At 38.1% G+C, this 26,407-nt stretch overlaps 1 protein-coding gene across 2 annotated transcripts in view; it reads right to left on the bottom strand.

Annotated features, from left to right (window-relative positions):
* Nucleotides 1-553: 553 nt before the first annotated feature.
* Nucleotides 554-26,407, bottom strand: part of MICU2 (mitochondrial calcium uptake 2) — a 111,545-nt gene continuing 85,691 nt past the window's right edge. Inside the window, exons 7-12 of one of the 2 annotated variants that reach the window (XM_004054244.5) lie at nt 22,129-22,194; nt 17,864-17,961; nt 10,783-10,954; nt 3,896-4,004; nt 3,019-3,176; nt 554-1,216 (exon numbers count right to left, since the gene is read on the bottom strand). In XM_004054244.5, the coding sequence (XP_004054292.1) occupies nt 1,112-1,216; nt 3,019-3,176; nt 3,896-4,004; nt 10,783-10,954; nt 17,864-17,961; nt 22,129-22,194 (708 nt within the window). In that variant the 3' untranslated portion in view covers nt 554-1,111. The remainder of the gene's footprint in view (nt 1,217-3,018; nt 3,177-3,895; nt 4,005-10,782; nt 10,955-17,863; nt 17,962-22,128; nt 22,195-26,407) is intronic. The other variant, XM_063697187.1, reaches the window with a different exon arrangement.

Consider the following 26,407-nt stretch of genomic DNA (forward strand, 5'->3'; position numbering starts at 1 on the left):
CTCTGGCCTCATTAATTTTTGGTGTAAACTCATGAATTCTTATTTCATTCAATAGGCTATAATCTATCAATGACATTAATTATTCTGACCCTCAAACTGAACCAGATTTGACAGGGGCAGCCCCTTCAAGCTGGCTTTGTCCTGACTCTTCACCATTTTGTGAGGCCTTCTTTACTTTTAGGCACAATATATTCTAGGCTTATCTTGGACTTTCCCTGTCACAGCCTTGGAATCAGCCAGTTCTCTAGAGAATGGAACTGGTTTTATATATTTGCAATTTTCTAAATTGTGTGTCTGAGACACAAGTTTTTTTAATTTTTATTTACCATGTTTTAAAAAATGCCATTTGATATTTAGTTTAATGCCAATTACCTTCTGGCAACATTTGTTTCCCACAACCTAATATATCCCATGAGACCCTGACCTTGGGATCAAAATTTCTCCCAACTACACCAGGTTTTAAGAACTAATGAGGCTGGCAAGGGATGAGAGTATTTACAATTTTTTTTAAAGTAGTTTTAAAAACACATGTAAAATAAAAAGCACCTCAGTATTTTTTGTATCTACGTAAATATTTTATTCTGCTTCCAGATAGAACATTGAAGTTTACATGTTATTTTAAAGACAATAAACAGCTAAGCTACTGACATAAAATATACAATAAATTTATGAGATATAAGGTACAGATGAGAAAAATCTGAAATAAGTTTTTAACTTCATTTAGCCTATTAGGAACATGAGGATGTCTGGAATTGATGCTGGCCTTGGTCTCAAGTACTTTTTCCCATAGGTACTTGTTTTATCCTTCCAGAAAGCATATCATATTAGAGTGTCTAAGAAATCAGTGAATCACTAAGTTTTCCATCTTACCGAAGTACAAAACATTATTTCAAACCTAGGCCTTCTGACAGAATCCAATATCTATTTTTATACTTACTTTTCTTTCTACTAAGTTCTTTAATAAAATTATGAATCAGAAAGCAAGTACAAGACATGCTTATATCACACAGAATATCAATGAAGACTTAAGAAGATAAATAGCAAGTACTTCTAAAAAATCACAAATTTTGACATTTGGAACAATATAATTGCCATACTATTATATCTTTTATTAAAAAAGACCTTTTCCAGCTTGTTTCCAGACTTCTTTTACTCCTTTAATGCTTTCTTTCTTCACACACTTCCAGTATTCTTGTATACTCTGATGTTGTGGTACCTGTTAACCGAAAGTAAAAATCAAGGGGTCATTGTCTTCAAGGTTAAACATGATTTCATATGTACTTTACGTTACTGTTTATTTCCTTCCCACACTCCTCCAAAAATAGTTGAGGGTGAATTATGTTGTAAAAGATGATCACAACAGAACTGAAAATGAGGGTAAAAGACAAAAAGTGAATGTAACTACGCTTAAGGTTACTAGGGAGTGGAACCAGACTGAGCACACATTAATGGAGTTTCTTCTCTAAGAGGGTAATGAAGACTTTGGGCCATCTCTTCTTTCACATACTGGCTTTTAAATTTAATTACTTTATAATGTTTTCCTTTTATAATGTTTTATAATCTTTCCCTTTTTTTCTGGTGAACTTTATTTAGCTATATAGAATAAAATTATAAGCCTAAAGCTTTAACATTGGCTAAAATTAAAAAAAAAAGGTCACAAAATATTTGATGAAAAGCTTCAAGAAATAATCTAATTCATGGAAGTGTTTTGTTAGCTAAAAATACATGTGGATTACTACTACTCTCAACAAAATGAGAAGGTAAAGGTTAGGAAATATTTGGATCCGGGGGACCACAGGAGCATAGCACTGATGAAAATTAGCCAAGTGGAAGCAAAATTCTACTCCAGATTATATATGTTCTTTTTCTTATGACTGATTTACAGCTTTTCTTTTTAATGTCGTCTGAGAAAGGGCAAAGAGACTCCCAGGTACACTCAATTGTGAACTGAAAAGACTGGCTTAATTTCCCGGAATATATTTATGGGTGTTGGATAACTGCAAAGCTTATAAAATATTAATATGTTTGCTAATGAAAATAATATTTATTTTTCCCTAAGTTATGTTTGTTGCAGGAAATGGAATTGCTTTTCTAAGTTGTAAATAGCTTTATTTTCATGAATAGTACCATATTCTCTCTCTCTCTCCTTCCTTTTTTCTTGCCTACCTACCGACCATGTAGATTCTCTTTGGACCCTAGTCTTCCCCTGGCAGACTTCTTTTCTGAGAGTGCTTCTAGCACATTCTAATCTGAACAAAAATCTGAATTTGATTTGTCCCACAAGTATAGACTCATATGTGACTTTGACTGAATAATGCTAATAGTGAAATTTACTTCATAATCTCAGCCACTATACTACGTATTTTACATTAAATTCTCACAATAATGCTTTACGGTAGATTAGTTTCCTCATGGTATGGGTAAAGAATCTGAGACTAAAAAAAATTAAGTGGCTTTGCAAGATTAAGCAGTTAATAAACAGTAGAGCTGGGATTTGAATTTACATATATCTAATTACATGTAGTTAGTCAAATCCTAGGCTATGATTTTTTTTCCTTTGTTTGTAGAAACAGAGTCTCATGATGTTATCCAAGCTGGTCTCGAACTCCTGGCTTCAAGTGATCCACCCGGCTCAGCCTCCCACAATGTGCTGGGATTACAGATGTGAGCCACCATGTCCAGCTAGGCTACATTTCTGAATAGTAATTTCTTTTTTAAAAAATTATTTTTTTTTGGAGACAAGGGCTTGCTCTGTTGCATAGGCTAGAGTGCAGTGGTGCGATCGTAGCTCACAGTAACTTTAAATAGTGATTTCTTATTAGATTCAGATTATTTTTTAAAAAGCAAAGATGTTTAATCTCATATATAAAATATATTTCTGTATTTCAATTACAGCTTATAGTCTTTTTATAAGTGATGAAAACTCCATTTAAAGACTGTACAATTGCCCAAATTCTAGGTTTAATATCATTCAGTTAATGACAATATAAACATGTATTATATAAAAAAATCTGTTACCCATAAACCTCGATGCATTCTGTTTTTTAACACTCCAAGAAACTCTTCATGACTAAGACATTCATCACCATCCAAATCAAAGATCTTGAAGACAGTGTCCAAAATATTGTTTGAGAGTTCTTGTCCTGTTGCTACTTTCACAGCTCTCTTAAACTCGGCTAAAAAACAAACATAAAACAACTTATCAACTATGTGAAATAGTCTAAGTGAAATTAATCTAAATTTTCATTATTTGAGAAAAGCAAATCCAAATTTTTATTATTTGGGAAGTAAAAACAAAAATACCCATGAAGAAAATACTCAAACCATAAGCTGATGAATGTCATGAGAGTCACTGCAAGACAGATGAGCTATTGTAATTTAATCAATGCTCTAAACATATATTTGAGATGAATCTTGCTCGTCGCCCAGGCTGGAGTGCAATGGCACGATCTTGACTCACTACAACCTCCGTCTCCCGGGTTCAAGCGATTCTCCTGCCTCAGCCTCCTGAATAGCTGGGATTACAGGCGCCTGCCACCACGCCCAGCTAGTTTTTGTATTTTTAGTAGAGACGGGGTTTCACCATGTTGGCCAGGCTGGTCTTGAACTCCTGACTTTGTGATCCGCCCACCTTGGCCTCCCAAAGTGCTGGGATTACAGGCGTGAGCCACCATGCCCGGCCTTCTTCCTTCTTTTTAGGAGAATGAGAAAAGTATAGAAAGTAACCATTAAACTGGAGTACTGGTATTCTAAATCTAGAATAACCACACTGAATTAAAAGGTCAATCAACTATTTTTACTTATAATTTGTTCCTTGATTGGTAGCATTTAGTTGGAGAATATAGTAAAACTGTTTATAGATGATAAAAATTAAATGGTTTTTCATATAACTTACCTAGTCTGACAGGACGATGAGCTAAACTGAACATCTGCATGGCAATAGCAAAGTCTTCCAAGTGGGTTGTAAAATGGCAAAATGACTTGAATTCATCCAAACTAATGCTCTAATAAAGTAAGAGTTTTTATTACAATTTTGTAAGTACATTAAATAATCTTATAAATGTTAACTATGAACTTTCTTTTCTACCATAGAGACTAGTATCATTCTAAGAGGAAGAGATAACAGGGCTTTCTCTGTCCCTTTCTCTCTGTGTGCACACAGAAATGGCCACACAAAGGGCACAGTGAGAAGGTGCTGTGTGCAGGCTGGGCAAGAGGCCTCACCAGAAACTGGCCCTGCTGGTGCCTTGATCTTGGACTCCTGGCCTCCAGAACTGTGAGAAATAAATTTATTGTTTAAGCTGCCCAGCCTGTGGTGTTTTGAGGTGGCAGCCTGAAGAGACTAACATACTCTGTTAAGTGGTCCACTTCTGCTACGTTTTATTAGTGGACATAGCACTGAGTAAGAGCACAGAGTTTTGGAGTTAGATGGACTTAATGCTGAAATTCCGGTTCTGCCCTTTACAACGTGTATGACCTTAGCCTCTCTAAGTCTTAGGTAAGTAACGCTTCAGGGGTTATGTAGTTTGCCCAAAGTCTACTAACTGGAACAATCAGGATCTGAACCTGGGTCCATCTGACTTCAAAATCTGAGCACTAACAAATAAAACAAACAGCGCGGGCACGGTGACTCACGCCTGTAAGCCCAGCACTTTGGGAGGCGGAGGCGGGAGGATCACGAGGTCAGGAGATGGAGACCATCCTAGCTAACACCATGAAATCCCCTCTCTATTAAAAATACAAAAACAAAAAAATTAGCCGGGCGTGGTGGCGGGCGCCTGTAGTCCCGGCTACTTGGGAGGCTGAGGCAGGAGAATGGTGTGAACCCAGGAGGCGGAGCTTGCAGTGAGCCGAGATCACACCACAGCACTCCAGCCTGGGCGACAGAGCGAGACTCTGTCTCAAAAAATACATAACAAACAAACAAACAAACGGGCTGGGTGCTGTGGCTCATGCCTATAATCCTAGCACTTTGGGAGGCCAAGGCAGGCAGATCACCTGAGGTCAGCAGTTCAAGACCTGTCTGGTCAACATGGTGAAAAAGAAAAAAAAAAAAAATTAGCTGGGTGTGGTGGTGCACACCTGTAGTCCCAGCTATTTGGAAGGCTGAGGCAGAAGAATTGTTTAAACCCGTGAGGTGGAGGCTACAGTGAGCCAAGATTGCGCCACTGCACTCCAGCCTGGGTGATGGAGTGAGACTCCGTCTAAAAACAAACAAACAAATAAATAAAAAAGTTAAAAGAAAACTCAGTTTTTTCCATTAAAACAATAAAAGCTGGGTACGGTGGTTCCTGACTCTAATCACAGCACTTTGGAAGTCTGAGGTGGCTGGACTGCTTGTGCTCAGGAGTTGGAGACCAGACTGGGCAACATAGTGAAACCCCCATCTCTACAAAAACTACAAAAATTAGCCAGGCACGGTGGCATGTGCCTGTGGTCCCAGCTACTGAGGAGGCTTAGGCAGAAGGATCCCTTGAGCACAGGAGTTTGAGGTTATAGTGAGCTAATTGCACCACTGCACTTCAGCCTGGGCAACAGAGCAAGACCCTGTCTCAAAAACAAACAAACAAAACAAAAGTAAACAAAGTATGAAAATTCTCTTAGTTTTTATTTTGTTTTTGAGATAGTGTTTCACTCTGTGACCCAGGCTGGAGTCCAGATCACAGCTCACTGCAGCCTTGAAATTCTGGGTTCAAGCTATCCTCCTGCCTCAGTCTCCCAAGTAGCTGGGACTACAGACACACAGCACCACACCCAACTAATGTTTTTATTTCTATTTTTAGTAGAGACGAGATCTCGCTATGTTTCTCAGGCTGGTTTCAAACTCCTGGGCTCAAGTGATCCTCCCACCTTAGCCTCAGAAAGTGCAGGGATTACAAGTGTCAGCCATTGTGTCCAGCTAAAAATTCTTAATTTGAAAGTAAATTCTTCCCTGCCTGAAAAAAAAAGTTTCTTTTTGTAGGATGCTGAGGATCATGCCCTCTGTAATGTGTGTTCTTACTCAAGGTTCACTGGTTTCCAGCTTTTGTGACTTCATGAAATTTTTATTTTTAAGTATTTCAATAAAGTTTTTGAAAAAGTAATATGTGCACATGGTTAAAAATTCAAACAACATGAAGGATAAATGATGAAGAGTTCTTCCACTCTGATTCCCAGTTCCATTCCCCAGACATGAGTTACCAATTCCTTGTGTCTCCATCCAGAAATATTCTATTCTTTTTTTTTTTTTTTTTTTTGAGACAGTCTCGCTCTGTCACCCAGGCTGAAGCGCAATGGCGCAATCTTGGCTCACTGCAACCTCTGCTTCCCAGGTTCAAGCAATTCTCCTGTCTCAGCCGCCCGAGTAGCTAGGACTGCAGGCACCCACCACCACGTCTGGCTAATTTTTGTATTTTCAGTAGAGATGGGGTTTCACCATATTGGTCAGGCTGGTCTCAAACTCCTGACCTCAGGTGATTCACCCGCCTCAGCCTCCCAAAGTGCTGGGATTACAGGTGTGAGCCACCACGCCTGGCTAATATTCTATTCTTATTAAAGTGTATACATGTACACACACGTCTCCTTGTTTTACACAATGGCAACAATCTCTTCACATATGTCTGTACCTTGCTTTATTCTCTTAACAGTATATTTACAAGATGATAGGCAGAGAGGAAAAAAAGAAAAAGAAAAAAACCAGTGTATTTATCAGCACAAATAAAAGAGTGGCTGCTTCTATCATGACCTCGAAGTAGGCACTGGGTGCAACTTTTTTGATGTCTGCTTTTCTGATAGATGAAAAATGGTATTTTATTAATGTTTGAATTTGCATGTCTTACGGAGTCTTGCTCTGTCGCCCAGTCTGGAGTGCAGTGGCGTGATCTTGGCTCACCAGAACCTCCGCCTCCCTCATTCAAGCAATTCTTCTGCCTCAGCCTCCTGAAAAGCTGGGATTACAGGCATGCGCCACCACGCCCCGCTAATTTTTGTATTTTTAGAAGAGACAGGGTTTCACCATGTTGACCAGGCTGGTCTCAAACTCCTGGCCTCAGGTGATCCACCTGCCTCGGCCTCCCAAAGTGCTGGAATTACAGGTGGGAGCCATAGGCTCAGCCTGAATTTGCATGTCTTTAATTGTGAATGAAGTTAAACATTTTTCACATGCTTATTAGTCATTTGTGGATTTCTCTTCTTGTGTCCTGTTTATGTCCTTTGCCCAGATTTCTAATGGGTTGTTAGGTAACTTACTGTGCAAGACCGTTCTCCATGGGTCTCACATTTCTTTTTTTTTTTTTTTTGAGATAGAGTCTCGCTCTGTCACCCAGGCTGGAGTGAAGTAGCACAATCTTGGCTCCCTGCAAGCTTCACCTCCTGGGTTCACACTAATTCTCCTGCCTCAGCCTCCCGAGTAGCTGGGACTACAGGCACCCACCACCATGCCTGGCTAATTTTTTGTATTTTTAGTAGAGATGGGGTTTCACCATGTTAGCCAAGATGTTCTCAATCTTCTGACCTCATGATCTGCCCGCCTCGGCCTCCCAAAGTGCTGGGATTACAAGCTTGAGCCAGCGTGCCCAGCTGGGTCTCACGTTTCTGTACATCTATCAGAGGCACCGACTGCATTTTTGTTCCAGATTATATCTTCGAGGATTTCACACCTGTAATCCCAGCACTTTGGGAGGCCGAGGCGGATCTCTGAGGCCGGGAGTTCGGGACCAGCCTGGCCAACACAGTGAAACCCATCTCTACTAAACATACAAAAATTGCGAGGCATGGTGGCATGCGCCTGTAATCCCAGCTACTCAGGAGGCTGAGGCAGGAGAATTGTTTGTATAGCGGACAGCACTGTTCCTCAGGAGCACAGGACAGCTTTGCTTACTGTCCAGTATCATGAATACACAATGCCTCCCACTGCAGCAAAGCTCAGGAAGGCTTGTTTACTTGCCCATTACAAAACATTCAGATCACTAAGATGAGGGTCCTCAGCTGTGATGTGAATCTGCTGTGTGGGCAGCATCTACCTGGGCCTCTCAGCATCATGCCCATGGGGCTTGGGAGGCAAGGGGGAACTGACACAAATAAGTTACTCATGTTGTTGCTACATTACGATAATAAAATTCTTTGTGTCTGACTCAATAGTCTTGTATCTTCTGCAAGCATCCATGAAACTGTGCAGGCTAACTTGCAAAGGGATAAAATTTCAGACACTTTACAGTTATTCACATGTTGATTTTCAAGTTCTCATGATATATTAAATAGGGAAAAAAAATCTCAGACCATTTAAAGTTCTTGATACTTACTGATTTTTTTTTTGTTTTTTTTTTGAGACAGAGTCTCACTGTTGCCCAGGCGCGACCTTGGCTCACTGCAACCTTTGTCTCCCAGGTTCATCCAGTTCTCCCGCCTCAGCCTCCTGAGTAGCTGGGACTACAGGTGTGTGGCACCATGCCCGGCTACTTTTTTTTTGTATTTTTTGGTAGAGATGGGGTTTCACCATGTTGGCCCGGCTAGTCTCGAACTCCTGACCTCGAGAGAGCCACCCACCTTGGCCTCCCAAAGTGCTGGGATTACAGGAATGAGCCACCACACCCGGCCAATCCCTACTGATTTTTAAAGATCCCATTATAAATTAAGAAAATTGGTCTTTACATATCAATATCTCCCCCTTCCTCATGTTAACTTTTTCTTTTGACTCTGATTATAATTTTTGCAGGGGATGAGGTGAGGCAACAGAATTTTAATTTTTAGGTATTTCATCAAGTTTTCTTTGAAAGGTTTTGGGTTTTGCTTAGAAACGTATATAACCTAAGATGAAACATTGTTTCCATGTTTGCTTCTACACTTACTCAGTTTCATTTTTTCAACATGTAATTTTTTGATTCATCCTAAATTTATTTTAGAGTAATGAATGGTGTAAAGATTTATGTTCATTTTCTCCCTCAGATGGCCAGTGAATTATCCTAATGCCATTTATTAATAATTCTTTTACCCAACTAATTTAAAATACTATTTCATAATTACTAAATTTTTCATATGCTTAAGTCTATTTCTGGAGTCTGTCAAATTCATTGTCAGTAACAAACTGTTTTAGTTACCAAGGTTTGATAATATATTTTAATATGTTGACATTCTTTTCATATAAAGTCTTTTTTTTTTTGATACAGAGTCTTGCTCTGTCACCCAGGCTGGAGTGCAGTGGCGCAATCTCAGCTCACTGAAAGCTCTGCCTCCAGGGTTCACACTATTCTCCTGCCTCAGCCTCCTGAGTAGCTGGGACTACAGGCGTCTGCCACCATGCCTGGCTAATTTTTTGTATTTTTAGTAGAGACGTGGTTTCACCGTGTTAACCAGGATGGTCTTGATCTCCTGACCTCATGATCTGCCCGCCTTGGCCTCCCAAAGTGCCAGGATTACAGGCGTGATCATATAAAGTTTTATAGCTTGTCTAGTTTCTTCCCAAGAATTCAATGGTATTTTTATTGAAACCCACCAGTGTTCACCAGTATCTGGATCTTTTCTGATTCCTGCACGTATGAAAGACTGAAGTTCCTTGCCTCCCTGCATTCAGGTGGGGTTATGTGATTAGTCTGGCCAATAGCCAAGTGTCATGTGATGTTTCCAGGCCGAAACATTTAGTTGCTGGATTTTGACTCCCCTCCTTTTCCTGCCACAGCCTCTGAGCGTGGTACTTCTTTCAGATGATGTAACTCCAAGATGGCACAGCCTCAGAGAGTCTAGACCCCTGAACGGGTCTAGACCTCTATGCGGACAGAGACTCCTATCAGTCCACAATGGAATTGCGGCATGACTGAGCAAGAAACTCAGTGTCAGACAGGGGGATTTCAGGGTTAATTTGTAACTGCAGTAAACTGGGCTGTTCTAATATAACCATTACACTTATAGACTAACTGAACACAGAATTGCTGTATTTATAATTCTAAGACTTTCTATTCAATAATAGGGGATGTCTTATAATTAGATAAGTTTTCTTTTTATATCCATCAAGGCTATTAAGTTTTCTTCTTTTTTTTTTGTTAAATTTATTTCTAATTGTTATATATTTATCTTGCAGTTATAACTGGGTTCTTCTGCAATTTATTATCTTTTTTCTTACAATAGAAGTAACGTTTTAAAAAGTTACATAAAATACATGTCCATTGTAAACATTTTTTTGGAACAATACATAAAGGTATAAAGAAAGAAAGTAAAAATCACTTGAAACCTCACCACTGTACATGAATAATTATTAATAGCTTGGCAATCATCATTTCATACATCTCGTATATATATACACACACATATGCATGTCATTACATTTTCTACTTGTAATTTGTATATAGGAGAGCTGCTGCTTCTTATATATTAGCATTGTGACAGGTACTTTATTGAATTCTTATTGTTTCTACGGTTTTTCTACTGGATTCTCTTGGGTTCTCTAGGCATATAATTGCATCATATAAAAACAAAGACAACTACTACCCCCTTTCACATTTTTATACTCTTTTAAATAATCTTGTTAATTTGGACTGGTTAAGATTTCCAGAATGATATTAAATAACAGTGGTGATACTTGTCTTATTCTTGACTTTACTGGAAATGGAAAACTTGTAATTGCTACACTGATTCTGTCTTAGGCAGTAGTTTTCCTTTACAGGAGAAGAGCATGTAGAGAACATTCCTCAAGTTGATTTTATATACCATCAAGGGTAGCACAGTCTTGGTTAATTCAGAAGTTACTTTATGTAAACATGTCTAACTTATTATTTCATCTTTATCACATGCATAATAAAAGGGTATACCAACCTCTCCTGCTGACAACTTCTCTCTCACATTTTTCCAATAAATATCTTTATTTTCAGTGTTAGTGAAAAAAAGTAGCCACTCTGCAAAGTCTTCTTTTCTCATGAAACTCAAACCTTTAGAAAACTGAAGGAATTCCATTTCTTGAATCTCTGTTTGTAAATTTTCCATAAATCTGAATGTTAAAATACAAAATTAGTAAGGTAACTAGTGGCATTCAACCTTAAATATTGTAAATGGGTCTGCAAAGTACCTTCACTATTACCTACTGAGTGGCTGCCTCCTGATGGTGAGCAGGATGAAGCATTAGTGCTGTGCAAGGATTGTGGGGAGAGGAAGGATGCAGAGAAACTGATTAAGTCCAACACTGGCTTCCATCAGTAACTCTCTATACTCAACTTGTTTGTGTAAGTTATACCTGGCAACCTACATTCTGATAAACATAAAGACTTAAAAAAAATGTCAAATGTTGCTTTGATACATCCAGAGAAAATAACAATTCCATGGAAACTATTTTCCAATACAGAAAAATTATCAATAATCAGATAAATTTAAAATTGAGGTGGGACACTGCTTTTAGAATGTTAATCATAATTACTACTTCCTAATATTTTTCAAATACCAAAGTTAATCAGTGTAATCAATGGCTTGGCATCAAAAGCTTACCTGTATCTAAAAACATAATCTTTTTGACAATAATACATGTCGATATGACTCAACATTCCTTTCTTATAAAAACAACATGGCACTTCGATCAAACTGTCATCAATGGCTTCCCAGGAAAGGGACATGTTGAAAAGATATCAGATGAAAATATATCTTCTTTGAACAAGAACCCAGAAACATTGCACTTGATTTATTCATAACCTAAATCATGTGAAAAGTATTATCATCTCCATGAATTTTAATATGCTGCAGATCCCTTTATTCACTTTTCCACATGTTAAAAGATCGGTACTATCTGTCATGTCAAATTCAAATGAAAATATACATGGGGTGATAGAAGAGGGACATTCCAGTTCAGTGGGAGAAAAATCATCACTTAAAAAATGACTTGCTTGAAGTTCTACATTTATCCCATAAATCTTAAAAGCATGAAGGAGGAGTTTGATCTTAGACTTCTGTCTACATGGTAGGCAAGAGTTTGTTACTTAAAACATTTTCTGAATGTACTGAATACACGGATTCATCAATGCCATGTTTCTTTCTGGGTCAAAGCAGAACTTTATCTAAAAATTGAAGTATTTCAAATTTGGACTGATAGAGCAACAAAATATTTTACTGATATACTTTGCCTTTTATTTTGTTGAGTTGTCCTGCCCTGTATACTGTAACGACATTCAACTGATTCTTATTAGAACTGTTAAATGTATGCTTTACTTGCAAATGAGTGTACACTGAATTAGGCAAGCAGAAGATAGGGTATAAAAACATTACTAACTTGTTCCTTTCCCTTTTTTCTTCAGGCTCTATGCGAGCCTCTACCAGAGGCTGAAATATTATAAACTTAATTGCTGTTAAACTATACATTGTCTGGATTAAGCTACTTTCATCTTACCTAATTACACTACTTTTAATGAATATAAATCCATTTATGATGATAATCTTTTCCCTTTAAGCCTAAAATCATATTATCTTGTTATAACATGAAAGTCTGGAACATGAGCTGAACATGCATATATGAATTGGAAAATTTATAGTAGATAAGGCTGCCAGACACATTGTGAACAAATTACATACTTTATAAATTAGTGGGTTAATTGGAAACAATGGGAGAGATCTGTTTTTCCTTATTGGAATTGCTTAGGCAGTGTTGTACTGGAGTGGTGTGTACAGGCTGTGAGTCTATCATGCATGTCTTCCCACCTCTGCTTCATGCAGGGGAGCTTGACATTGGCATGGTAGAGTATTTATTTATTTATACTACTAATTGGCAAACACTACAAATCAAGGCTGTTTTTCCTGAGACAGATGATTGTTAAACATATTTACTAGCACACCACTGCCTCTAGACACCTCTGAATTTATAAAAATGCTTCATGAAACTCAGAAATCCTCAACTAATAATTGGTATTTCAGAATTTTTAACAATCTCAGCCCTAAAAAATACATCAGTATCAATATCCTCCCCAATTTTTCCTGACGAGAAGACTTGAGGCCAATTTTCTTCCCTCTAACCATTATATATCTTAAGTCACAGGTTTATTTTCAGTTTAAAAAATTCATTGGAATAAAAAATGAGGTCAAATGTGTCAGAATAGAAATAAACTCAGGGATTATTTCTGGTCACTATCTTTAAGGCTAATCATGGAGTTTAAAAGAAGAGAAAAGAAATGCAGAAGAAGAAAAATCACCAAAGAGAGTAGGAGAGAAGAGTAAAAAAGACCAGAAAAACAACAAAATTAGAAGGCACTGAGGCAGGGCGGGTAAATGCCATCAGGAGCTGCCTGAGTAGCCCAAGAGTCACAATGCTTTCCCCCAGAACAATACGTAGTAGGTTGATAGAAAACTCAGTTTTCAGAATTTAAATTATCTGCTGCTTTCATAACAATAAAAGCACACCAAAATTCTGGGAGACAGAATTAAATTACACTGTGGTTTTTACTTAAACGGTTAAGTGATATTTCAGCTGGAAAATCTTTTTGATTAGTTGTATAAGTAAAAAAAAATCAGAAAAGAAGTGACAAATTTTTCTTTAACTGATGAGTTTCTTTTGATCCGTGGTAGTATCTACTGAATATGACTGTCCTTCTGGTAACCTAGTCTGGTACTTGAAAGCCCATTCAATGCACCCACCACCCACCAGGGAACTGTGGAACTCTTTCAGAAACTACATGATCACTTAAACCTTTCATGAGAAACCTGAATCTCGCCTCTTCAGTTTCTAAAGTATGTGATCCTGTATCAAGTCCCTCAACCTCATCAGATTCTAGTTATAAAGAGAAGACACTTACCTCACCTCGTAAGGATAGGTGAGATGACACATATGGAAAATACTTAGAAAGACGCCATGCACCATGTAAGTACCTGCCAGTTGCTGTGATGGTACTGAGGATGATATGTAACTATCTTTTCGTTTTCATTCTTCATGCCCAGACTCACTTTTTTTTTTTTTTAAAGACAGGGTCTCACTCTGTTGCCTAGGCTGGAGTGCAGTGGTGTGATCACAACTCACTGCAGCCTCAACCTCCCTGGGCTCTGGTGATCCTCCCCACTCAGCCTCCCAAGTAACTGGGACTACGGGTGCACACCACCCCACCCCACCCATCTCTTTTGTAAAGATGAGGTTTCGCCATGTTGCCCAGGCTGCTATCGAAGTCCTGGGCTCTAGCAATCTGCCTGCCTTGGCCTTCCAAAGTGCTGGGATTACAGGTGTGAGCCGCCGCGCCCAGCTCCAGACTCCGCTGTTAATTGCTTTCCACTTTCTCACCCACAACCTCAGCTCTAATGGGCTGCAAAAGGCCTTCTTCAAGTATGGCTTAAAGAAAACCATACTATAACTAACTGCACATAGTGGTATTTGCACAAATTCATGGTGCATATTTTCAACTGGGTCCCTGACCCTTACAGACACTCTTCTGCTAGCCTGGAAATGTGTCTTTTTGATTTTACATAGAGGCTATTTCATTTTCACTCTCTTTTCTGTTTATCCTCAGACTGTGACTTTGCCCCTGCTTCCTATAGAAACTAGAAATCATTGTTTAATAAATTCATTCATTTTCTTATTGTCACTAAAAATTGTAACAGCATCCACATTCATCCTTTTCCCCACCCTCTTCTTCCTGTCACAACAGATGGGGAGTCCCTTTTCCTGTCGATGGCTGCACTCTGAATCTCACCTATATTCCTGTACTTCCTTCCCTTCAGGGACCTTGCTCTTCTAGCGATACCCTGTCACTCCTGTATTTTCAGCCTTTGCCTCCTTACATCATCAGTTAAACATGTTATAACATTATACTCCCAGAAACACAAAAGTATAAGCTCAAAATAATACATATGAAACCATTTTTGTGAAATATCAATGATTAATTTGGCTAGTACATTAGTGTAAGCTTTTGAAAATATTAGAGGCCATTTTCTGTTATTTTATGACTTAACAAAATTTAAGAGATTATCTTATGATTGCCATAAATTCCAGCCTAGTATAATTACAATTTTACCTTTAGGGACACTTTGCAATATCTAAGAAAGCTCTTGAAAAATTTCATTTTTAAAGTTTTTGTTAATTTAATTGGATTAAAAAAATTGCATGATGGTATGACAAATTTCACAGTGCCCATAATTTATAGAAGAACTAATTTAAAAAAATTTAAAGTAAGAATTCTAAATAAAATCATTCCCATTGAAGAAAAGTAAGGTGAGAAGCAACCTTAAAAGTTAACAAGTTAGGGAATCGTAAAGTGAAGTAGAGTGACATATTAGTATCTCTGTGAATACGGTTTGAAAAATTATCCCAGTAATAAGACAATATCAGTATTATGATAATAGCTTTCCTTGTTTTAAATTATGATATTTTTGGAACGTGAAAAAACATTGAGAGACTGATATTTTAAATATACAAGAAGAGGTATGATTTAAAATTTTGTTGAAAAAATTGTTCTAGAGAGCTTAAATGACTCAGTGTAGCCATCAGGTAAACTGGGATTAGTGGGGTTAGAAAAAATCTAATTCAGAAACTTAGATTTTTTTTTTTTTTTTGAGACGGAGTCTCACTCCATTGCCCAGGCTGGAGGGCAGTGGTGCAATCTTGGCTCATTGCAACCTCTGCTGCCCGGGTTCAAGCACTTCTCCTAACTCAGCCTCCCAAGTAGCTGGGATTACAGGTGCCTGCCACCTCGCCCGGCTAATTTTTGTATTTTTAGTAGAGACGGGGTTTCACCACGTTGGCCAGGCTGGTCTAAAAACTCCTGACCTCGTGATCCGCCCGCCTTGGCCTTCTAAAGTGCTGGGATACAGACATGAGCCACTGTGCCCGGCCAGATTTTCTTTTCTTTTTCTTTCTCTCTTTCTTTTTTTTTTTGACAGAGTCTCACTTTGTCACCCAGGCTGAAGGGCAGGAGGCACTTGGATTTTCATGCATTCTTCTTCGTTCCTTAAACTAATCAATCACTGAGCCCTACAATTTTATCTCCTGTGTCTGGAAATCTTTTCTACTTCAAAATCCTTATTGCCACTACACTAGTTCAAGGCTCTTCTTTCTTTCTTTCTTTCTTTTTTTTTGAGACGGAGTCTCGCTCTGTCACCCAGGCTGGAGTGCAGTGGCACGATCCTGGCTCACTGCAAGCTCCGCCTCCCGGGTTCACGCCATTCTCCTGCCTCAGCCTCCCAAGTAGCAGGGTCTACAGGTGCCCGCCACCATGCCTGGCTAATTTTTTGTATTTTTAGTAGAGACGGGGTTTCACCATGTTAGCCAGGATGGTCTCGGTCTCCTGATCTCGTGATCCACCACCTCGGCCTTCCAAAGTGCCGGGATTACAGGCATGAGCCACCACACCCGGCCCAAGGCTCTTATTTCTTTTCTGGAATATCTGAATGGTCTTCTCTCTCATAAAACCTATCCTTTACTCTGCTGCCAGAGTGATGGGCACATCTGACCAAATACCCTTCACGTGGCCTTCTTCAGGGCCTCTCATCACTGAGTTAATCAACAAGCTACCTCTATCTTATGGTGTATAAGACCTTCACACAGGTAAGTTCATACTTCCCAGCCTCCATTCTCCTCACCTTATGCTTCCTACTTTATCAACTCTACTGCTTCTAATTCCCTTTACAAACCATACACTTTCATGCCTCTACGTCTTTGCTCTTGCTGTGTTATCATTCCCTCAAATGCCTCCCCACCTAAACCACTTTTGCCTGTTAATCCCGGCTAGTTTGTCAAGATTCAACTTACTATTTCTTCTGGAAAGCCTTCCCTGATCACCTAGTCCCAACCTTCAACACAGGGTACACTAAGTGATCTTCTGTGCTACCCAAATATCCTATTTATCTAAGAAAGCACTGACTACAATGTATTTAAATGTTTTTCTGCATATTTACTAGATAGTTTCCAGAAGGTACTATCCCTAGTGTTTGAGGGGTAATTTGACACATAATAGCATATATCACATTCAATAAATCTTTATTAAACTAGATTCAGCTGAATAAGATGCAGGTCTCCTGCCTCCCAAGTCAGTGTTTTTCCCCACTATTCTGTACTGCTTTTTGATATCTGTTTTAAGACTTTGGTTAGTGGAGTAGCACAGGGAGGTGCACTGTCTCACTATGCATGGCATTATTATCATTGGGAAGATGGTAGACAGGACACTGTATTTTAATGTTTATAATAATCATATAAGGTAAGCATTATTATGTCTCCTTTTTAGATAAAGAAATGAGCTTAGGGAGGTTAAATAAGTACTTAAAATTAATGTTAGTATAAAGCTTTACTGGAACATGTCCGCGTCTATTTGTTAATGTACTGTTTATGGCTGCTTTCACACTACAACCATGGAGTTGTGTAGTTGTGACAGAGACCATATTTACTCTTTAGGCCTTTGCAGAAAATGTTTGCCAACCCTTGTGCTAGAGAATGAGAGATGACATGAAGCAGAGCTGAGGTGTCCCAGCTGAGACCATCTTAGAAAAGCCAGCAGCCAGCAAACCCATCAGCAGACTGCAAATGCAAGAGTACCGTCAAGATCAGCCAATCCTGTTCCAATCAGGAGAACTGCCCAACCGACTCAAAGACTCATAAAAATAACAAATGGTTGTTGTTTTAAGTTGGGTTGGTTTGTTTCGCCTAAAGAACAACTGATGCTAGGCGCATGGTTCTTTGTTGCAAACATTAAGTTACTAAAAAGAATTATTGTATTCTATGAAACAGATATTACTTTCTATAGTAAGGTACAATATTTTGAGCATACTAATTTTAGTTTCTATTTCATAGGTTTAGTTCTCAGAGATAAATACTATACAGATCCACAAAATCCACAAACAGTATTTTAGTTTTATGATCTGCAGTTCTAGAAAATGAATATATTCTGTTTCTCTTTATTTCTTACCCATAAAATTTCCCTAAATGAATGTAAATATTTGCATTTACCTTCGAAATTCTTTATAATGAAGTTTTCTTTGTCCTCTTTTTCCAAAGAAACGCATCTGAAGAGTTGTATTAATTTCAGGTTCTTTCACTATTGCTTCCTATTAAAAAATCACAATAATTTAAAATAATTATAAATAAGAATAAAAATAGAATCCCAAGAGTAGAAATCTTAGAATAATATCCAGAAAGGATTCTTCTTACAGCAACAACAACAACAAAAGTTGTAAAAGAGGGATAGAGCCATTCCTTCTGTTATTTTGCATAACACTCCATAACCATCGTTGTTCAAGTAGGCAATAAACAATAAGGGCTAAAATACTCAAGGTGGACTTCAGCATGAAACAAGATCTTAGATCAGGCCAAAAAGGAAGTTTAGAATAGTGAAATAAATGTTACTTCAAAATATGATCTCTAGGCCTTTACTAATGAAGCAGCACTGAGAGAGTTAAAGCAAGAAAGTCTTTGAGCTTTTGTTGAATGTTGGAAATACTTGGAAAACACTTGCTTTTCCTAATGATAAAATCAACAGGTGAGAATTCCATTAAATGTAATGAGTGAGGCAGATTCACACATTCTTCAATTCTTTACTAAAATAACAAAAATAACAAAACTGCTAAAAAAAAACAAACAAACAAACCATCAGCAACCAAACAACAAAAGGGGGTATAAGTTTAAGCCACCATTTTGAAAAACAGCAGTCAGAGAAACACTAGACTCAGGTGTGGGATAGTCTAGCATGTCTCCTAATCCTACCACCACCCGACCCTGCTTCTCAGAATGTCAGATTACTGCCTTAGGAGGAATTCATTAAAACCTTCAATTCTGCAATAAGTGGATTAACAGGGTGAGAAGACAACCCTGAGACAAGTCATGGCAAACTCTTTAGCAAGCTCCTCTCTGGAGCTTGGTGGGACTTAAGCAGAGTGAAGAAGGGCTTCAATGGCTTCTTTCAGGGCACTATGTTAAATTGAGGGAATAATCAGAAGCCCACAGGGTGGGATATACCTTGGAGGGTGGAGTGGGCTGTGATCTGGAACATTTTAATAGAATCACAGAGAGAAAGCAGAGTCTAGGTGCTCCAGTAACGGTTACATTTAGACCAGGGAACTTCCTTCTCTCCTTTAGTCAACAAAATGGTGGAGCAAAATGCAGCACCTGCTGCTCAGGGGAAAAGATAAATTAGTTCCAGATATGGTGGGAAGAGTATTAAGGAGAATATCATTCGTGCTCTACCAGAGCAGAGAGGGCCTGGATAGAGCATGGGCATGAGGAAAATATAAGGCATGACAACTATACAAAGACACTGTGGCAAGAAATAGAAAAAGAACAAATCAGGCAAAAGGCACAAAAACCCAGTCTAGAAGAACTGATAACCCAAGGAACAAATAAGTATTTCTCATGAGACCTTTAAAGAAAATAACTTTTTATTTTGGGATAACTATAGATTTCACACACAATGGTAAGAAACAATACAAAAAGATCCTCTCTGCCCTTTACTCAGTATCCTCCAATGGTAGCATCTTGCAAAACTATGGTGAAATATCACAACTTGACACAGTCAACATATAGAACATTCCTTCAACACAAGGATTCCTCATGTTGCTTTTATAGCCACACCAGCTTTCCTCCTGCTCCCACCCTCTTTTTAGCCTCTGACAACAATTAATGCATTCTCCATTTCCATTATGTTGTCATTTCAAACATGTTATATAAATAGAATCATACAGTTTGTAACTTTTAGGTACTGGCATTTTTTTTTTTTTTCCCAGCAATTCTCTGGAGATTCATTCAGGTTGTCGTATCTTTTGCCATATCAATTGTGTTTCTTTTTATTGCAGAGCAGTATTTCATGGTAATGGAGTCCCACAGTTTATTCAACAAAAGATATCTAGATTGTTTCCAGTTTGGGCTGGATGCTGCCCAGCTGAGCTGCTAAGAACATGTGTGTACAGGTTTTGTACGAACAATCCCAGGAGCACAATCACTATTTTCCAGAGTGGTGGTTTTACATTCCCACTGGCAATGAGTGATTCAGTTTCTCTGCATTCTTGCAACCATCTGGTGTGTCAGTGGTTTGTTTTTAGTCATTTGGGTGGCTGTATATCTCTCTATGGTTTTAATTTGCATTGCGCTAATGACTAAAGGTGGTGAATATCCTTTTATGTGCTTGTTTTTGCCTATTTTCTTTGGAGAAATATTAAAAGTCCTTTGTCCAGTTTTTAATTGGGTTGTTAATCACTTTGTGGTTGAATTGTAAGAAGAGTTCTTTATATATACTGATAGACCCTTATTAGATATGTGATTTGCAAGTATCTTCTTCCATTATGTTGGTTATCTTTTCACACTCATGATAGTGTCCTCTGATGAACACAAATTTTTAATTTTTTTTTTTTTTTGAGACGGAGTCTCGCTCTGTTGCCCAGGCTGGAGTGCAGTGGCTCGATCTCGGCTCCCTGCGAGCTCCGCCTCCCAGGTTCACACCATTCTCCTGCCTCAGCCTCCTGAGTAGCTGGGACTACAGGTGCCCGCCACCAGGCCCAGCTAATTTTTTTGTATTTTTAGTAGAGACAGGGTTTCACCATGTTAGTCAGGATGGTCTCGATCTCCTGACCTCGTTATCTGCCCACCTCCGCCTCCCAAAATGACGAATTTTTAATTTTGATGAAATCCAATATATCTACTTTTTCTTCTGTTGCTTGTGATTTTAGTATCATTATCTAAGAAATTGTTGCCAAATCCAATGCCATGAAGCTTTGCTCTTATGTTTTCTTCTAAGAGCTCTATAAGTTTAGCTCTTACATCCATTTGAATTAATTTTTATATGTGGTGTGAGACAGGAGTCCGACTTTATTCTTTAACACATAGATATCCAATTGTACCAGCAACATTTGCTGAAGAGATTTCCTTAGTTTCTGAAAATTGTGAATGGTATTATATTTAAAATTTTTGTGTCCCTGGTGTTCACTGATATATACACGTGACTGATTTTTGTACATTTTTCTTGTACCTAGTGACCTTCCTAAAATCAATTATTAGTTCTAGAAGCTTTGTTTTGTGATTTTTTTTTTTGCAGATTTCCTGGGAGTTTCTACAGAGACAATGCCATCTACGAAAAGAGACTGTTTCATTTCTTACTTTCCAATCAGTAGGCCTTTTATTTCCTTGTCTTGCCTTACTGGAGTGGCTAGAACTTTCAGCACTGTATTGAACAAGAGTAGCAAGAATGGACATCCTTGCCTTACTCCTGATGTCAGGGGAAAAGAATTCAGTCTTTCATCAATAAGTATGTTAGCTGTAGGTTTTTTGCAGATGCTCTTTACCAAGTTCAATGCCCACCTCCCTGCCCTATTTAATGAGTGCTTTTAAAAAAACTACGGGCTGGGCACAGTAGCTCACACCTATAATCCCAGCAATGTGGGAGGCTGAAGCGGGCGGATCACCTGAGGTCAGGAGTTTGAGACCAGCCTGACCAACATGGTGAAACCCTGTCTCTACTAAATACAAAAAATTAGCTGGGTGTGGGTGGCATGTGCCTGTAATCCCAGCTACTTGGGAGGCAGAGGCAGGAGAATCGCTTGAACTGGGGAGGTGGAGGTTGCAGTGAGCCGAGATCCCGCCACTGCACTCTAGCCTGGGAGACTGAGTGAGACTCTGTCTCAAAAAAAAAAAAAAAAAAAGACAACTTTACGTATATTAAGTTAAAAAAGAAGAGTATGGAACAATGTAGAGTATGTTACTGCTTATATTAAAACAGAAAAAATAATATAGATGTATCTATTTACTTCTTTACATGTATACTTATATATACATAAAATCTCTCTGGAAGAATACACAAGAAACTAAAAGTACTAATTGCCCAGGGAGGAGAACTGTGTGAATGAGAGGGAAATTCTGCTCTACCTACATACTCCTGTGCACCACCTGAAGTTAGGAACATGTAAATATAGCACATATATTTAAAATACAGTCATGTATTGCTGAGAAATGCATTGTTAAGTGATTGTCACTGTGCAAACATCAGAGTGTACTTACACAAACCTAGATGGTATATCCCACCACACACCTCTGCTATAAAGTATAGCCTATTGTTCAGACAACCACGTATATGCAGTCTGTTGTTGACTGAAAAGTTATGTGGTGCATGACTGTATTAAAAAAATTAAATTGCTGATACCAAATCTATTGGTAACTATCGGGAATATCTGAACAAACAAAATAGAGTAGCTATTATAAATATCAATTGTTTGGAAATCATCTGTACATACCTGATATCCAGTTTCATTAGTTTTCACTGTCATCAAGTCATCTTGTTTACTTATGATCTTCTGCAGCTAAAAAGATTGCAAACATGAGTTTACGTGTGTGCCTACCAGATTTTTCAAAACAACCTAAAAAATAGATGCCAACTTATTGTTATAAAATATATACTAGTTATTTGCTAAATATTAACTTCTTTTTTTTTTTTTTTTTTTGAGACGGAGTCTTGCTCTGTTGCCCAGGCTGGAGTGCAATGGCGCAATCTCGGCTTACTGCAAGTTTCGCCCCCAGGTTCATGCCATTCTCCTGCCTCAGCCTCCCAAGTAGCTGGGACTACAGGCGCCCGCCACCACTCCTGTTAATTTTTTTTTTTTTTTTTGTATTTTTAGTAGAGACGGGGTTTCACCGTGTTAGCCAGGATGGTCTCGATCTCCTGACTTTGTGATCCACCCGCCTCGGCCTCCCAAAGTGCTGGGATTACAGGTGTGAGCCACCGCCTTAAATTTTTTCTAATCATAACTCCTATTATCTTTTTCTCTTAGACAATGCAAGAATCAAAGGACAAAAGAGATAACAAAGTATTAACATTATTATTACTACAATCTTCTAAGAAAGTTAGCTTACTTAATAGATACATGTTCTTACGCAGCACTCTATAAGAACTTCAAGATTATGCTGTCCTTTCGAGATAATTTTTATTCATAATTAGTTGTATCACTAGTTTATGGTGACATTTTCAAGTATATAGGTTTTTTTTTTTTTTTTTTGAGACGGAGTCTTGCTCTGTCACCCAGGCTGGAGTGCAGCGGCACGATCCCGGCTCACTGCAAGCTCCGCCTCCCGGGTTCATGCCATTCTCCTGCCTCAGCCTCCCGAGTAGCTGGGACTACAGGCACCCGCCACCATGCCTGGCTAATTTTTTTGTATTTTTAGTAGAGATGTGGTTTCACCGTGTTAACCAGGATGGTCTTGATCTCCTGACCTCGTGATCCACCCGCCTCAGCCTCCCAAAGTGCTGGGATTATAGGCTTGAGCCACCGTGCCCGGCCTATAGTTTTTAAAAAGCTATTTATATCATACACATAGTCTTCCTTTTCCCTTTATGCATTTATAAAGCATTAAAATAATTTAAAGACTTACATTTCTACTAATTAGGACACTGTAAATAGTACTTTGAAATTGAGTACATTAAAAAACCTACCTGCCTTTCAGAATCAATTGTATCAATCCTCATATGGAAAGCAAATTTAAAAAAGAAAGCATTTTAAAAGAATCAGATGTAGACAAAATCCCAAACTATGGATTCAAATCAATTAGGAGACAAACCTCTATCCATTTTTTTCTGGGCTATTTAACAGTTTGAAAACTGCTGCAATTAATTCCGTATTAATTATTTTGAATTTAGCTATTTCTATTACGTTTGTTTTAGGCAAGTGGTTTATTTCTAGTTCTCTAAATCTCTCAGCCAGTTTTCAATGCCCCCCTTTCCCCTACTTAATTATTTTCAGGAAAAAAGTTAAAAAGCTTTATATTTATTTTACCTTTTATTTTTAAAGTTGACAATCAAATGATATAATGCCAAGTTCAATATCCAAACATTTCTCCCTGTGCTTATTCCCCTGGAACCTCTTATAAATTTTTATTACAGAAAATTTCAAACTTAAGTAAAATGAACAGAATTCTACAATAAGTCACCATATAAACATTATTAATCTTCAATAATTACCAGTATTCTGCCATTCCTGGCTCTTCTGTACCTCTACCTGCTCCCTGTTCCCCTCCCAATTATTATTCACAGCTCTTCAGGAAAAAATACATATATTAAAATGTACAAATATCAGCCATACAATTTTGACAAAGTTTCTTTGTGTCTCTTCCCAGTCAATCCTGGTTTCTCTTTTATTCTTGTTCCCACAGAGACAGTTCTGATTTTTTTCCCCACCTAAATTAGTTTCCCCTAGTTTAGAAATTCAAATAAATGAAATTAAATAGTATGTATTCTTTTGTGTTCACCTTCTTTCACTCAGCATAATGGTCTTGAGAGTCACCCATGTTGTTTGCCTGTCAGTAGTCTGTTGCCATTTATTGTTGTGTTTTATTACATTTTATGAATATACCACTATTTATTCAATCACCTGTTGATAGGTGTTTTCATGGCTCCAGTTTTTGGCTACTGTGAATCAAAATGCCACAAACATCTTTTACAACTCAATTTTGTGGACGTGGGTTTTAATTTCTCTTGGATAAACACGTAGGAGATAACAAATCTGTTTAACTTTATAAGAAACTGACAAACTATTTTCCAAAGTGAATTCTGGTTTCTTCATATTCTCACCAACATCTGATGTGACCAGTCTTTTTAATTTTGGTCATTTTCTTGAGTGTAGTAGTATGTCATTGTGGTTTTAACTTGCATTTCCCTGACAACTCATGTAAAAGGCATCTATATTTATTTAAAAATAACTCTAGCAGGTGTATTTAGTATGATAAAACTATAATGCTACTATATTAAGTGTGCAGTCCTTCCCACCAATATGAAAGCAATGTGAAATAAAAGGACCACCTAAGGAGCAACCGATACTAGGAAACAGACCTGTCATTAATCTACTGTTTAGAGAGATTGCACTAAAACCCTGGCATGTATCCCACATAAGCACATGTACCATTGATCAAGGTAAAGATTAAATGGATTAACCATTCCTGGCTTTGATCACAGTTGCTATTTTTTATTATTAGCTGACAGAGAACAGCTCACACAGACAGTTGCTATTTTACGAGTTCTTGGGATAAAGAAGTAAGCAATACACTTACTAACACAGTTTTCAGATCTGAATGTTAATAAAACATGAATATTTACAAAACACAAAAGTAACAAACTGAGGCAATCTGTATTTTAGGATATCTTCACAAGGCTTTTATTACCATACTTCATTATTACTTTTACATTTGCTACTCAAATCACTTTGTTACATTTATGTTTTAGGTATTAAAGTGATTCTCATTACTTTTGTAGTACATATATGGCGGGGAGAGCAATAAATAAAATCTACTAGGAAAACATTTAGATAAGCTAAGATAAATCCCTGCCTTTTAAATATGCTTTTTTGATGTGAAAAGAACTATTTGGTTCTTTGAAGAAAATCTCAAATATAAGATGCTACATACGGCCAGGCATGGTGGCTCAAGCCTGTAATCCCAGCACTTTGGGAGGCTGACGTGGGTGGATCACCTGAGGCCAGGAGATCGAGACCAGCCTGGCCAACATGGTGAAACCCTGTCTCTACTAAAAATACAAAAAATTAGCTGGGCACAGTGGGACACGCCTGTAATCCCAGCTACTCGAGAGGCTGAGGCAGGAGAATCGCTGGAGCCCGGGAGGCAGAGGTTGCAACGAGCAGAGATTGCGCCACTGTACCACTCCAGCCTGGGTGACAGAGCGAGGACACACACACACACACGCTACATACTTAGGTTTACTAACACAAAGATCATGGAAGTGAAAAAACTATTCAAATAATTAATGTAAATGTAGTTTTTCCTCTTCAATGCTGTTTTTTTTTTAAAATGACATGCTGTATCACGCTCTATGGGTAATCAACTTTAGTGGTTCATTTCTATGATCAGCACAAAGAACCTTCTTTCATGTTTACAACGGTGACCTTTATATACTTAAAAACAAAATCAATGATGTATCCTTACATATTCTTTTGGATATTTTCTTAATTCATGAGGTAATCACCCAACAATTTTGCAACATTTATGGAGATATCTGTGGTATTCAGAAATTGTTCCACACATTCAGCATGTTAAGCTATTGTGTGAAAAAATGTATTTGAAAAAATTTTAAAGTAGGTATGCATAACAAATTCAGGAGTAGAGGCTGTAGGTACAATAAGGACTGTATGGTAAAAGGCGCATCAGTGTAGCTCTGTGAAAACAACAACAACGATATGCCTTCTATTGCCTTTTTTCATGTTCAGTTTCATGCTCAGGATCTCCTTTGTCTACGGACTTTGTGATTTGGCCACATGTCACTAAACATTACCACAGTGCATCAAAACTTTGGTGCTGATGAGTATGACACCCACTATTATTATCAGGGGCTCCGCTATGCCCACTTTATAAAATCGCCTCCAGCTTTACTATTCTTGGATGTGTGTACAGTGGGTCCAGTAATTCCAAGATTTGGCTGTGTACCTTGTAACTCCCAAGAATAAAAACAGAAATAAAATCCTCCCAGGTCTGAAAGGATTATGGTAAATGCAAATTCTCACAGCTTAACTAACC

This window comes from Gorilla gorilla, chromosome 14 (assembly GCF_029281585.2).
Source record: "Gorilla gorilla gorilla isolate KB3781 chromosome 14, NHGRI_mGorGor1-v2.1_pri, whole genome shotgun sequence".
NCBI lineage: Eukaryota > Metazoa > Chordata > Mammalia > Primates > Hominidae > Gorilla > Gorilla gorilla.